The following is a 14,629-nucleotide window of genomic DNA, read 5'->3' as shown; positions in this document are numbered from 1 at the left end:
TTTGGCAGGCTGTTCTGTCATTTTAATGTCACCACTAGAGGCGCTCTTTTGTAGTACAATATAATATTGCCTCCATAAAATCTGTTAGAATGAGCCACTGGGGGCAGGGGGTCATGAGGACATTATTAGTAATCATTAACCCAGCACCGATGAGAGGAGCTGAGAGGAGCTGTCTTATTGGAAAGCACTGACCCAGGGATGGGATATGGGGAAGGACAATATTAATGAAGGAGAATTAGGACAACCTGGATGCTGAAGTCTTATCTGCAAGAGCTGGGGCCTCATAAGGGCGGTGGGCATCTGGGCTGAGGTGCGGGCTTTACAGCATTGCCGGAAGCCTACACGGAGTGTACACACACACACACACACACACACACACACACACACGTACATACAGCATGTTGTCTTGGTTCTTCTTATAATGAAATAGTGCACTGTTGTTTCCCTTAACAATTCTGCTTAAGTATATTTTTTTCAGACCAAAGGATACCAATATTCTGATAGAGAAAGTAGGCACTGGTATTTTAGCGGCAGGAAGAGGAACGAGTAAGTAGGAAGATTTTTTTCATTTGTTTTCAATATATTCAAACACTAACCAAATCCTACTTGTCCCTCTCCAATAGGAATACTGAAATCTACATAGAGGAATTACTAGGATTATCTGGTTTGGACAGTCATTTCCCCATAATCTTTAATTCATTTGTTAGCTTAAAGTTTTATCATCATCATCATAAAATTATTTAATAACTGCCCACAGGCAAATCTCTGGTTGCTAAGCTCACCCCAGTTATTGCAGGAGGAGAATGCATGACTCACTGTGGCATACATGCCAATTTAATTTTCATTTTGATTGGCATCTTTCCAAAAGGATTACTTCTACTAAACCCTCTGCTGATGGCAGTTGTAAATCGATAAACTACTGTACACTTGAACATCACCATTGACAATATTGTGCGGAACACGATCAGTGGGGAAGGGAAGACAGTTGGTTTACAAGCAAGAAATAAACAACTCACAAACGTCCATCAGAACCTCCACCTAGCACATTTTATTTCTCCCGATCCCCAGAATGCTTCACGACCATACCTGTAATCAATATTTCACAGAAGAGTACACTCCTGGAGAACGGTTACAATAGGGGATCAACTTGTTGCCAAGTGATTCAAAGTGTAGGGGCATCATAATCCAAGATTGTGTAAATCCTCTCACCTGAGGGGAAGTAATATAGCCTGGTAAGAACTCAGCACCAGGAGTCAGTTTAACCCAGGTTTGAAGTCTGGCTTTACCCGGTTTCATTCCCCGACTTCCTAGCCCTTTCTCATCCTCCAAAATCCATCTTTAGTGGGATGGTTTTGTGTGTGTGTGTGTGTGTTTTCTGAAGCTGGCGACTTCTGCCCACAGTTAGCTGTGCCTTCTTTTGCATGCTCCCAACACTTTGGACACTGGTACCACTCTTACTGTGCTTCATCACATTTGGTTTTAGTCATTTTATTTACTTCTCTTTCTCCTCCGCTTGAGGCCAGGGACAGTCACGGGAGAGGCAGTAGAGCAGTTTTAAGAACATGGGATGTAAGTCAGAATGCATGGATTTGAATCCTCCACTTCTTACCTGAATGAACTCATTAACCTCTTTTTGCCTCAGCTTCTTCATCTGTAGAATGGGGGATAAGCCCATAAGGTGGTTGTTAAGTATTAAGTGAGTCAATAAGGGTAAGGTACTTAGAATAGTGCCAGGGATATAGTTAGTGCTCGATAAACCCATTGTAGCTATTCATACCTTTGCACCCCTTCAGGGTGTAGCTCGGTACATGGCAAATGGTTCTCAGTCGATTTTAAATGAATGAATGAACAATTTGGCCCAGGACAAATTCATTTAACTTCTCTTGCCTCAGATCTCTTCTCTAAAATGAGGTTGCTAATTGAGCATCAAGGCCCCTGTTATGAAATCAGCTTCTCAAATTGCTTGAGGTCTTCAGTGGTTACAGGAGAAGTTAGTAAATAATTTCAATCTGTTGATTATAATTTTAGCTGTTTGTCAGAAGGGAAAAGTTAGAGCAAATTAGTTCGAATGGATACTGGAGAAACCCCTGATTGCAAAAGAATAGTCATGGGCGTCAGAGCATGGAAGTGAATACATTGTGTGTAATATTTTTCTCTCTTTTGGCTGAACTCAAGCTTCCTGTAGCTGGAAGCAGATGGCACAAAAATGCTTACAGTGTGGAAAGCCAGTTTTCCCTGTATGAAAAGAACTGAGAGAATTGGGAGTAGCTTTAACTTCTTGTCTCCACTAAGTAGGGGTGAAGAAAAAGTCCGGGAAATGTCTTTTGGGTCTCATAGCATTCCAAAACCCCAGATTACCTGAGTCAGACCAGGCCCTGGTGTCAAAGTACTCCCTGGGCTGAGAAACCCAGAATAGCATTAAGCAGTGATTTATAATCATTGAATTTTAGTGAGAAAGGTAGTGAAGTTTTCTTTAAATATCACTCTAAGAAGTTATGAACTATGCTAATAAATATGCATAGGTCATATCTATTCTTGTTTGTTTCATAATTCACTTTTGTTTTTTTAAAAAAAAGAAAAAAACATAACTGAGTTGAAAAGCATGCCATATTCCACCTTTTTCTGTTAACCAAGCCAAGAGATAGCCATATCCGAGCACCACTGTTTAGCGACCCAAATTCCAAACCCGGTGCCAAGAAGAAAAAGGGCTGGCCTTGTACACATAACATCGTATTGGCTGAGGATCTTTAGTTTAAATATGGGCACTGCCACCTACGTACAGGCCAGGAAACCATAGATATATCGCTTAGTCTCTCTAGACTGCCCTCTCCTCTTCTGTAAAATGGCAAGAATGACAACACCTGCCTTACAGGTTGTTGTAAGGATTAAGTTGCTTATCCAATTATAACCACAGTATTTATTGAGTGTTATCACCATTTGAAACACCAGTTTGGGCAAAAAAAAAAAAAACCAACACAAAACCCAAACCGAAAAAACAAACGAACAACAACTAAAGCAGAGTGGAGAGTTTAAAAATCCTCTAGGGTATCTGCACGGTTCTCAGGGGGATCATCGACCTGGCCTTTGACCCCTCTTTAGAATCTGGAGGATACCATCTTCTCCAAATTCGGCAGGTTCTGCTGCCCAAATTCTGGCTGCTGTCTGAAAAGAGATGTGTTAAGACTTGATCCTGAGAAAGCACTGAAGTAGTTTCCCATACCTCTCTGCTCCTTTCAAAGGTGGCAACTCTTGACAGGAAGTTGATGGAAACAGTGCCATTGGCAAATAGGAAATCAATCCAGAGTTCCTTATACTGGTTGTGAATCCTGCCCCCCTATGCTAAGTAACAGTGAACATTAGATCATTTGTAAACACTGCATTCCCTTCCACACATCTTGAGTTTAGGTCACCTTCCTCCAGAAATCCTATTTCCTGAAACAGCTTAGATCCAGAAAAATGACTGATTGTCTGCTTCTGCCTCAAATCCTCCATTATTTTTTTCCCCTAGCTTTTCATTTAGATTACTTAGTTCACTGGGCAAGAAATGAACCCAGGGTTACAGATATTTTGCCTCTGAGTTCTGCACGTTTCTCATCTGCCACACGTGTTTCATCACAGAAACACCTCATTTATGTTTGTTATAGCCACCAGTCAGCTCGTAAAATAGCAACTGTTCCTTCAAGGTCTTCAAATATTATTGAATAAAACTAAATTGATCTCAGAGAAGCTGGTGCTTTTGCTGGCTCTGGATGCTCTGTCACCACTGGGGCAAACCATGTAGTGAAGGATAAATGTATTGTATGTACAAAGTATTACCCACACGTTAAACGAGAGAAACTTTAGAGAATGGGTGCGACTGCCTTGACCCACATGTTCCAAGTTCACCCAATATGATCTTCCAAAGGCAAAGGCACTAGTTATCTCCATGCCCCATCAAACAGGACCTTACGCTTTCTCAGTAATGGTGTTGCTACCCTTTTCCTCGTGACCCCTTCTTGGTTGCAGGTCATGGGTATGTGAATAGTAGTGTAGTTTTAATGACAGAATGAAAGCCTTGAGCCCACATATCCACCAAGGTAGATAAGGTTTCTGTTGTAGTCACATAAGCTTCTATAGGAAAATCAGCAATCGGCTATGGTATTTGACAACCCTTCCTGAAAAGAATGTTTTCTTTGTACAAAACTTCAATCCCCACATCTTGAAGCTTAAGCTCATTTTCTTGTGATCCTTCCTCTCTCCGAATGATCAAGGGAGAAACTTCCACCCCAGCAATACGATATTTTTCTCCAGGTTTTCTTTTTCTTTTTTTTTAACATCTTTATTGCAGTATAATTGCTTTACAATGTTGTGTTAGTGTCTGCTGTATAACAAAGTGAATCAGCTATATGCATATGTATATCCCCATATCCCCTCCCTCTTGCGTCTCCCTCCCACCCTCCTTATCGCACCCTTCTAGGTGGTCACAAACCACCGAGCTGATCTCCCTGTGCTATGCGGCTGCTTCCCACTAGCTATCTATTTTACATTTGGTAGTGTACATATGTCCATGCCACTCTCTCACTTCATCCCAGCTTACCCTTACCCCTCCCCGCGTCCTCAAGTCCATTCTCTACATCTGCATCTTTATTCCTGTCCTGCCCCTAGGTTCTTCAGAACATTTTTTTTTTTTAGATTCCATATATGTATCTTAGCATACGATATTTGTTTTTCTCTTTCTGACTTACTTCACTGTGTGTGACAGACTCTAGGCCCATCCACCTCACTACTAATAACTTAATTTCGTTTGTTTTTATGGCTGAGTAATATTCCATTGTATATATGTGCCACTTCTTCTTTATCCATTCATCTGTCAATGGGCACTTAGGTTGCTTCCATGTCCTCTCCAGGTTTTCTTGATTAAAATGACCAAGCAGGTAATCAGGGGCCTTGAACTCTTGATGTTGCAGCTGCTATGGCTAATTAAAATGGCAAAGAGCTGAATTCATAGATATGATTAATACCATCAGGGTGCTTTATGGTTTTAATGTTCGTAAATTATGACTGCACAATGAAATTTTTATATGGGTTATAGGATTTTTCCTCTTAAGGATCAGAATTAATTAGTGTGTTCCCAGTTGATTTTATTTATTTATTTATTTATCTATCTATCTATTTATTTATTTGATTTAAATATAAACCAGAGGTGGCTTCAGTACATTCTATAGCTTAAGTATTGAGAGAATGATCTCAGAAAGGGGACATAATGAAGACCAACCCCACTATTCTAGAGCAGCGCAAGCCTAGGGTTCCCTGGCTTTTCATTCCGAATGCAAATCAGGAGAGCTAATCAATTGCTAAAAAACTGATTCTGGAGATCTTTGTTTCTGAAGCATAATTCCCCTAAATGATCTGACTAGGAGAGACTCTTTGCCAGCTAATAAATTTGTCAGGTTATGTTACAGAATACAGTAGTCATTCTTTCTGTCTCTAGAATTCCAGTGTGACATTGATGAGATTTCCTTAAATTTCATTTTTCTTCCTGGTTGGAGTTAAGTGGCCGGAGCCTTTGCTAATGGCGTTTCTCTAATCTCCTCATTTGTATTTCTATCCAGTCGTTTCTCTCGGCTTTTGGACATAATTAAATAGACGACAAAAGGTGGTGCTTGCTGCCCAGTCTCCTCAATACCCCCTCTGCTGCCCTACTCAGTTACCAGCCGGATCCCCGTGTTGCTTGACCGTGGTGCACTTGAACCTGCCCCCCTTCCCTCCCTTTGAGCTCATCATCAGTCCTTGACCTGGTAACTAACGGGTCACTGAGATGTTCTGATGGACTGTCAGTGAAGTTGGAGAGCCAACTGGCAAGTGGCTCCGAGTATGTTTATCTTCATGGAGGAAGGGTGTTTGAAATCTTTTCAGAGTTTTAGAAACACAGCCCGTTCCTTCCTGCTCAGAAAGTACTGAGGCTGCTCCTGATTAGGCTGTGTGAATTCTCTCGTTTTTACTCATCACAGTCACATCTGTTTGGGTTTCTGCCTCTCTCCTGGAGATGCCTCTTAAGAGCAGGTCCCCCCAGCTTCTTTCCAGCTCCGCCAAGGCCTGCCAAGAGAGATTGGCAGACAACAATCAGCATTCTCTGCTCTGATAACTCACATAACTCTCCCTGAAAAGAATGCCAAAGCCTGCTTCTCAAGTGAACCCATGGGGAATGGAGCCGAAGAGACTCATATTTTTCTTGGGGATCCCATGTGGACTTTATATTCCGATGGGATGGGAAGAGAAAGGGCAGAGGGCAAGTATGAGGAGGGCAAGATGAAGAGGTAGGAGGAAGATGGCAAGATGCCATCTTGAGGGCAAGATGAAGAGGTAGGGCACAGGCAGAAAAATCGTAGGCTCCCAGGGCCCAAAAGACTTTCCAGAACATCTCATCCAGAGGTCTTCAAATGTTTTGTTTTTAGTAGTGGAATCTTTTGATTTTTATCTTTTTCATAAGAAATCACACAATGAGCCCCAGTATATAAAAGAGAGGAAAGAAGTGCTATGGTTGAAACATGGGTGAGGGAACTTACATCTGTGTACTCTTAGGGCTCTGCAGGATACGATTTGAAAGCCATTCATCAAGTCTCAAGGATGATTTTAAAGATGGGAAAACTTGGACTTCCCTGGTGGTCCAGTGGTTAAGACTCCATGCTCCCAATGCAGGGGGCCTGGGTTCGACCCCTGGTCAGGGAACTAGACCCCACATGCCACAACTGAGAGCCTGCATGCTGCAACTAAGAGGTCCCGCATGCCACAACTAAGATCTGGCCCAGCCAAATCAATAAATAAGTATTTTAAAAAAATAAATAAAGGTGGGAAAAATGAAGCCCCAACAGGAGATATGACATGCCCAAGGTCACACAGCCAGTTAGTGGTAGAGACAGGATTCAAAGGTATGCCTCCTGTCTCCCAGGCTAGAACTCTTGGTGAGTTGACTTGGAGAAAGGAGCCAAGGATGCTTTCTTCCTGAATCGGATGGAGGAGAGAGCTTGGTGGATAGGGCAGTGGGGAGCAAAGGTCTGGGAGGAGCTGCAGCGAGTAGGCCCACCTAGCATAGAGGAGTTGGGAGCCTTGGAGTTAAGCAGGAAGAATTGAAACTCTGGATCTGCAGGAGATCCAGGACGTTCCCTAACAAGGGTGCAGGGTCAACTGGTAGGAACAGAGCAAGACGGGAGAAAAAGGCACTTTGGAAGTGTCAGAGGAATGTTCTTTATTCATCCTCCCACTGACATGTCATGCTGCTGGCCTGGGGTGGCAGTAGGACAGAAAGGAAAGGCAAAATATGCTTCTCTAGGGTGGCCTGTGAGTCTTTCTTTCACTATTGCCTTCCCAAGATGAATGGGGTTTTGGGACTTCCCTGGCGGTCCGGTGGTTAAGACTTTGCCTTCCAATGCAGGGGGTGCAGGTTCAATCCCTGGTCGGGGGAGCTAGGATCCCACATGCCTCGCGGCCATAAAACAGAAGCAATATTGTAACAAATTCAATAAAGACTTCAAAAAAAATTGTCCACATCAAAAAAGTCTTTTAAAAATAAAAAGATGAATGGGGTTTTAGCACAGATCTGCTTTGAGGGTTTCAGAGTTATATTCACACTCTTCTCTGAGAGCACCTGAGAAATACACATGAGAGTTAGGAAAGGATGAAAATATCTGCTTCATTAGTGGTTAAAGTGATTGTACGATACAGTTTGGACCCAAAGTCAAAATGGCTTTCATTCAGTCCCTCCCCGCGGGCCCCTGCCCACCACGATCCTTCTCCAGTGACAGGCCTCTGTGAGTTCTCTCACTGAAGGAGACAGGAGAACACGTGTGGTCTGTAGGCAGACACACCACAGAGAGTTAGTGCCCCTATCTCTAGTCTCACCCATCACACGTCATTCGTTTTCCTGCCCATGGAGTTGAAAGAATAAAGGGGGGATATAAATAGGCAGAAGTACATTTTATGGGCTGACAGGGACATGGGACAGAGAGAAAGTCTGGTTCCCCCATACCTCTCATTTTTCAAGAGACGTTAGAGCAAGAAAGATATCTATAAACACCCATAGAATCATTTGGTTATCAGCTTTGACCCAGTGGTTCCATGCTCATGGCATAGAGTTTAATTCTCTAATGTATTAAAAAAAAAAAAAAAAAGCCTGGGGTGGTGGGTACGGGTTAGTGACAGAGTTGGTGTATTTACATGTTTGTGTTTGTGACTTTGTAATGACGTGCCCCTCCCGTTCATTATATATTCCTGAAGTCTTCTTCGTGCCTGTCTACCTCAAATACCCACCTGAAAATACCTTGTGAATGGCATTTGGACAGGCAAACAATGAGTGCTCTCCCGGTGGAGAAGCGGAGGAAAGAGCGTGGGAAAGCCCTCCTCATTTTCTCAGTACCATTCCCTCATTCTTCCCAAGTTCTGTCCCTTGCCTGAATCAGAACTCTGGCTTTCTTTAGCTTTGTCATGCCTGCTTTGGTGCAAGGTCCCTAGAGAGAAGCAAGAGGAAAGAAAGAAAAAAAAAAAAAAAAGGCCCTTGGAGTTGGTACTCAGCAGAAGGTAAAAACATGACCAGTGAGTAGGAATCTCTTAACTGTCCGTCCCACACCCCAAATATTTGGTCCTGGTCACAGCTCCTTTTGACCCCTCTTTTGGTGAGATTATTTCCCTTCGTGGTACTTGGAATTCAAATCACATACATTCTGAGCCAGGGAACATCTTCCTACCCTTCAGAATCAGTATCGATCAGTCATTTGTCAATTATTTTCAATAAACTTGTACTGAGCATAACTCATGTGACAGGAGCTGTGCCAGGAGGTGGGAATATAGTGGTGACCAAGCCCCAGTCCCAATTTTCAAGGTGTTCAGAGTTCCGTGGGAGCAGACCAGGGTTTTTCCCAGGTGAATTCAAGTCTGAAGATACTTCGATGGGCTTGAGGTGCTAAAACTCTCCTACCTTGTCCTCCCTTTTCTTTTGGGAAAGTGCAAAGCACAAAGGAGCGGTAGACTAACCTGCAGGGAATTTCAGACCGTTCGGCATCATTCTCCTGTATCTATCCATTTCAGTGCCTGCGCCTTCACCCCCGCCCACCTTAGCAGACACATAATCGTGCTTCTGACAGGGCAAGAGACACTTCAAGATTAGGGAAAGGCGGAAGGGAGGTGGCGGCAGCTTCCCCGGTGGAGCAATGAAATTTACAGAAGGTTCGAGTGATTCAACTCTGATGGGCTAAGAAGCCTGAAAGATTTCAGTTTCTTAGTTGAGGTTCAGGCAAAAGAGCTCAGGAAAGGACCAGAGTCTAGGCATTTGCTTTTGCATCTGTATCAATTCTGAAAAGATCTGAAAAGGGGTGGAGGTCCAGTAAACAGCATAGTGGTAGCTTCACGTTGGAGCAGACTTACTATTGGGGGGCTTCCTTTCTGGCATCAGAAATCAAGTAACACAGTAGAACAATCATGTCTGTTTGAAGGGAGGGATGTGGACGGACTATTCTTTTTGTTACATTTGACCTCAAAATTCCTTCTTTCTTCTCCAGGTTAAAATATAGAACAGGGAAGGGACAGAACTTGTGAATTGAGTGAAGTGAGCAACAAGCCAGACTCGATTCCTGAATTGGAGGGAGGCAGGCTGCCTGAGCTTGAGGAGCAGGGGGGGGGGGGGAAGTTGGATATTGGAGACGCGCCAGAGCTTAAATAAAGAGGCTCAGCTCTGCATTTCCCAGATGCTGCTTATGGTACACGACCCAAGCTCTTTGTTTGGATCCCAAAGCCGAACAGAATGATGAGGGGGCGCCTTCTGTTTTGTGGAGAGGAAAAACGGGGTTCGGGCCGCACAAATTGGCCTGAAATGAAAAGTCAGCAGAAACCAGCGGGTGGCAGCGTGGCGTGCGGGCGCAGCTCTGCAGTGGCTTCTGCTGCTGCTACTGCTGCTGCCGCGGCCGCGGGGGCTAAAGCAGGCTGCGAGCCCCGGCCTCCTTCCTAAACGGCTCCGAGTGTCGCCATGCGAAAACCCTCAGCGAGGCTGTGTTTGGAGGGGAGCGGGTGTTGTGAGTCCGAGCCTGGGGCGGGGGCTCCAGCCCGGGCGTAACCTGGCCGGCTAAGAGTCACACACTAACGGAACATCCCACTCCGCCGCCCCCATCTCCGAGCAAGCCCCGGCTCCTCCAACCCAACTGCCTCATCCCGCTGCCTCCTCCATCACTGTTTCCTCCCGGAGCTCCTTCGGGGAAGAGGAGAGAAGGGTTGGGGAGATTGAGCCCCTACAGGTGTTAGCCCGAGCGGCCCGCGGGGACTTGGGGGGTGGGGCGGGTGGGGGCGGCCCGCGGCCGGGAGCCAGCGGGCTGGGCTCCGGGAGGGAGGGGCCGCCGGGGGAGGGGGCCGCGGGAGGCCGTCGCGCTCTTCCGGAGGGTGCCTGCGGCGACAGAATTCCTATACTGAGTCTGTGCCGCGCCCAGAGCAGCAGCGGCGGCAGCGGCGGCAGCGAAGATGCAAGGCCATTACCTGTTTGAGCCCCGGCGGAAAGCTGGCACAGGCCAACTTTTCCCGATCGGCAGGCCAAGAAGTTGCAAGGACTAGTCGGAGGCTCGGAGGGGCCAGGGCGAGGGCGCGCTCCCCCGCGCGCTTCCTCCATCCCCCCCTCCCTGCTGCCGCCCGCGCTCCCGGCCTCTCTCCCGCCCGCGCTCCCTCCCTCCGCCTGCCTCCCTCCTCCGGCCCCCGCCGCGCGGCACCGGGCGGTGGGTGCCGCCAAACTCCGACCCGAGCCACTTGGACTCGCACAGTGTCCTCGGGGCGCAGGGGCCGAGCGCACGCACTCGCGCAGCTCTGCCTCCGCCTGGCAGTCTCGCCCGCGATCCCGGCCCGGGGCTGTGGCGTCGGCTCGGACCCAGGCAGCCGGCAGCCCGCGCGGGATCCGGACCACCGCCGGAGGAGCTCGGCCGGCATGCTGAGCCCCCTCCTCGGCTGAAGCCCGAGCGCGGAGAAGCCCGGGCGAGCGCCGGCTCCGGAGACGCAGGCGGCGGAGGCGCGAGACCGAGCGGACGAGCGGCGGAGGAGCGGGAGGAGGAGGCGAGCCCGGAGAGGGGCCGGGAAAGAAGTGGTGGTGGTGGGCGTCGTGGCCATGGCGGCGGCTATCGCCAGCTCGCTCATCCGGCAGAAGCGACAAGCCCGGGAGCGCGAGAAATCGAACGCCTGCAAGTGTGTCAGCAGCCCCAGCAAAGGCAAGACCAGCTGCGACAAAAACAAGTTAAACGTCTTTTCCCGGGTCAAACTCTTCGGCTCCAAGAAGAGGCGCAGAAGGAGACCAGGTTGGAAGGGGCTCTTGGCTGGCTTTTTCGGGCCCCCGTACTTTACGGGTGTGGAGGGGGCTGGGGGGCGTGGATGGAAGCGGAGGTGAGTTTGTCGGCGGCCCATCTAGTGCGGATGTGGCCACCTAGCCGGTGTGCGTGCGTGGGAAGCGATCGCTTTCTCGCCTCCTTCGTAACAGTAACAGGCTTGCTGCATTGCAACTGCCGTGGGACAGGCGCAGAGCCTGGGGGCATACCCTGCCCAGCGGGCGCGCAGTCAGCTTCAGACAGGCCATATGTGTGCAAGCCCGTGGGCTCTGGGCAGGCGTGACCCAGACGTGGCTATCGCGTGAGTGGCGTGTTAATTGCAGGCGCGGAGCTGGGCAGACCCCTGCCCACCCCCTACCCCAGGAAACCCGGGGAATCCCTCCCTTGCCTTCACCCCCGAAGCTCTGACCCTTCCCTTCCAGCTTCCACCCCCAAGGGCCGTGGGCTTCCGCTATCTAGGCATTCTGTTTCTTTGATCACTTTTAAGCTTATCGGGTCAGACTTGTGGTGCAGCTTTGAAATATTTGCTGGAGAGAAGGGGGTGGATTCCTAGTACCTGTGGCAAAGAGCTTAGTGATCTGGTTGAGACTAGTCAAACTGTGGTTACTTGCTACTAAAATGCAGGATTGAAGAGAGTTTAAACTCAGAGCCAGATCGTGGGTCCTTTTGAGCCTATTCAGTGAGAAGAGTAGCGCGGTATTCCCGTGCCAGGGGAAATTCACACAGCTAGAGGAGTCGGGTTGCGTCAAGGTAGACCTTCAGGCGTAGAGGCAGCTTATTTGGCTATTCTTAACCAAATGAATCCTTTACGCTATTTTCTTCCTTTTACTAGATAAATATCACGGAATTTCAGACTTATTCATCAATCCGTTATTTCGCTATTTGTGTGTTCTACACATCCTGGAATAGAAATGCAGACACACATTTTCTGCTTGCTCGAAGTTTTTAAGGCATTAGCTGTAAATTAGGCTTGTTTTTAAACAGGTTTAAGCGGTGGCAAAGCATGATTATGTGGCCTGAATAGTCACGTAAATATCATTTCAGTGCAGGTGTCTGTATTCAATGAAAGCAAATTTTGGATAACATGGCTGTTATTGATAAATGAGGCACTTCATTAATCTATGGTGATTCATAATTGAAAATCATTTTGAGAACACATTTTTGGATAATTATATTTGATACGAAATTTGAAAATAAATATGAACTAATCTTCTTTCCTCCCCACCAACAAAACCCCTGCGCTTTGCACCCATTTTCCCTAAGGAGAATTAATACGATAGGGTATGATAATGGTTGTTTTAGTCTCCCCTCCCCCTTTTTTTGTATCGCGGCTCAATTTTCTAAGTAGAAGTCCTTTGATGGGGTTCCAGGTTATTTATGAGTTTTCAACCTTCTTAGAATGGAGGGAATTCTTTATTCAAATTGTGGTATTTCTGAGGGAAATCTTTGCTACTGTGTTTTTGGTCCCTGCTTGGTAAACCACTCTAAATCATCTTAGTATTTCTCCTTTTCCTTCCACATGAGAAGTAGCACGTTGTTAAAAGGCAGAATATGCCATTTGCCAACCCATTTCGAATGCTCAATGAGATAGAGTGCCGCTCTGTAAGCCAAAGGACACGCTATCAGAAACTGTCTCTGCTGTCAGTAGCTTTAGGGCTTTACCAGTGTTACCAGGTAGAAATCAAATGTTTCTTCAGTTCGGAGATTGGTTCTGAAGCTTGGAGTTTGTTTGTTTTCTTTCTTTCAGGGGACTCTTTAAAAGTGTCATTTGACCTTTTCCACTAAAATTTGTAAATAAAATTAGAGTTCTGAAATCTGAGTCTTTTCAACTATATATGTACAACTTATCAATTGATCCAAACCATCCTTCTCCTTGCAGAGCCTCAGCTTAAGGGTATAGTTACCAAACTATACAGCCGACAAGGTTACCACTTGCAGCTGCAGGCAGATGGAACCATTGATGGCACGAAAGATGAGGACAGCACTTACAGTAAGTGACTGCAAAATAAATAATAGCATATCCCAGCATGTTGCTGACATTGTGTTTTCTTTCTTTCTTTTTTTTTTAAATAAACAACCCTTGCTAAATCCCAAAGCAAATCCAAAATAGGGTCAACACTATATAATCCTGTTTCAGCAGGTTAACCTAAAGGAAGGGGAACATGAAAATATCTAGAATAGTGAACTGTAGCAAATAATGTTGACACCATCTAAAGAACAATCCAAATGTCATCTCCATGGTAATCTGGATAGATTTATGGCTGTCCTTTGGATTTTATTACTTTTTTCCCACAGAAAATTTACTCACCCACACACTGATCCTGAAATAGCACGGTTATCTCTACTCTTAAGAACCGGTCTCATCCCAAGAGAGAGGAGAGGTTTCATGTCAGGAGAATTCATCATTACAAGCTTTCACTACTGCTTCCCCCGCCTCCACAGACACTGATAACTCTCAGACTAATTGGGATTTTAACACTGAGATACCTCCACAGGTGGGTAAAGACATTTCTTTGAGCGCTTTATTTTTAACCGTGGTCTTAGGACCCAATTGGAGACCATCATGGTGAACCTAAAAGAGAAACACATCAAAAAGAAAGTCAATTTTATTTCCAATTACTGAAGGACAGTGATTCCAAGATATTATATAACCTTTTGTTACATACGCTTTATTTGGAGTCATCAAAACATAAACTCACAAATAGTAACGCCCTCTTCAATGGTAATAATTGGTGGGGTTTTGCAATTAGCAGGTTGCTGCAGACCTACCTATTCAATGTTCCATCAGGCTAAACCACCTCGTTCTCACCACTCCTTCCCGATTTTCCCTAATTTATATTGCATTTCCCTCAGACTTTGTTAGTTTCCCAGAAATAGTCCCATTGCCGAGGAAAGCCCATCTGAATGCTAACAAGTCCTCTGCAGCATTTTCAGAGATGTGGGGCTAGAGACAATAAAGCCATAGACAAGGGTTCCAATGTTGAGTGTTAAAAGTATTTCACATCTTTTAAGAAAGCTTCCTGGGCTGATTGATGGCCAAGGCAAGACCTCAAGAAGAAGTCACCTTTAATTACCCTTAAAGAAAGCTCTGTTGGTACCTAGGATGAAAATGTTCCATACTTAATGGTTTACTAGTTTTTTGCACTGTTTTGCAAAATGCAGTGTTGCTGTTGTGATACTGAAGTTCTACAATGAGTATGCTAGATGTTCTTTCATGCATACTCTTTCTTCTATTTGAAAAAAATGAGTCAAGGGTAACTAGAGGGTTTTACTGCTCTCCTATAACAGACATGAGTCCATTATGA

The 14,629-nt window shown here is 45.9% G+C and overlaps 1 protein-coding gene across 6 annotated transcripts in view; it reads left to right on the top strand.

Annotated features, from left to right (window-relative positions):
• The window catches only part of FGF13 (fibroblast growth factor 13), a 533,641-nt gene that overhangs the window by 443,715 nt on the left and 75,297 nt on the right, over positions 1-14,629 (top strand). For 5 of the 6 annotated variants that reach the window (XM_082376182.1, XM_082376177.1, XM_082376178.1 and 2 more), the window contains one exon: positions 13,204-13,314. In XM_082376182.1, the coding sequence (XP_082232308.1) occupies positions 13,204-13,314 (111 nt within the window). Of the gene's footprint in view, positions 1-10,414; positions 11,298-13,203; positions 13,315-14,629 lie in introns of those variants that run through there. The other variant, XM_082376180.1, reaches the window with a different exon arrangement.

Source organism: Balaenoptera borealis (genome assembly GCF_965194805.1).
Source record: "Balaenoptera borealis genome assembly, chromosome: X".
NCBI lineage: Eukaryota > Metazoa > Chordata > Mammalia > Artiodactyla > Balaenopteridae > Balaenoptera > Balaenoptera borealis.
Note: the sequence above shows the minus strand (reverse complement) of the source record. Positions and strands in the feature narration are given on the sequence as shown.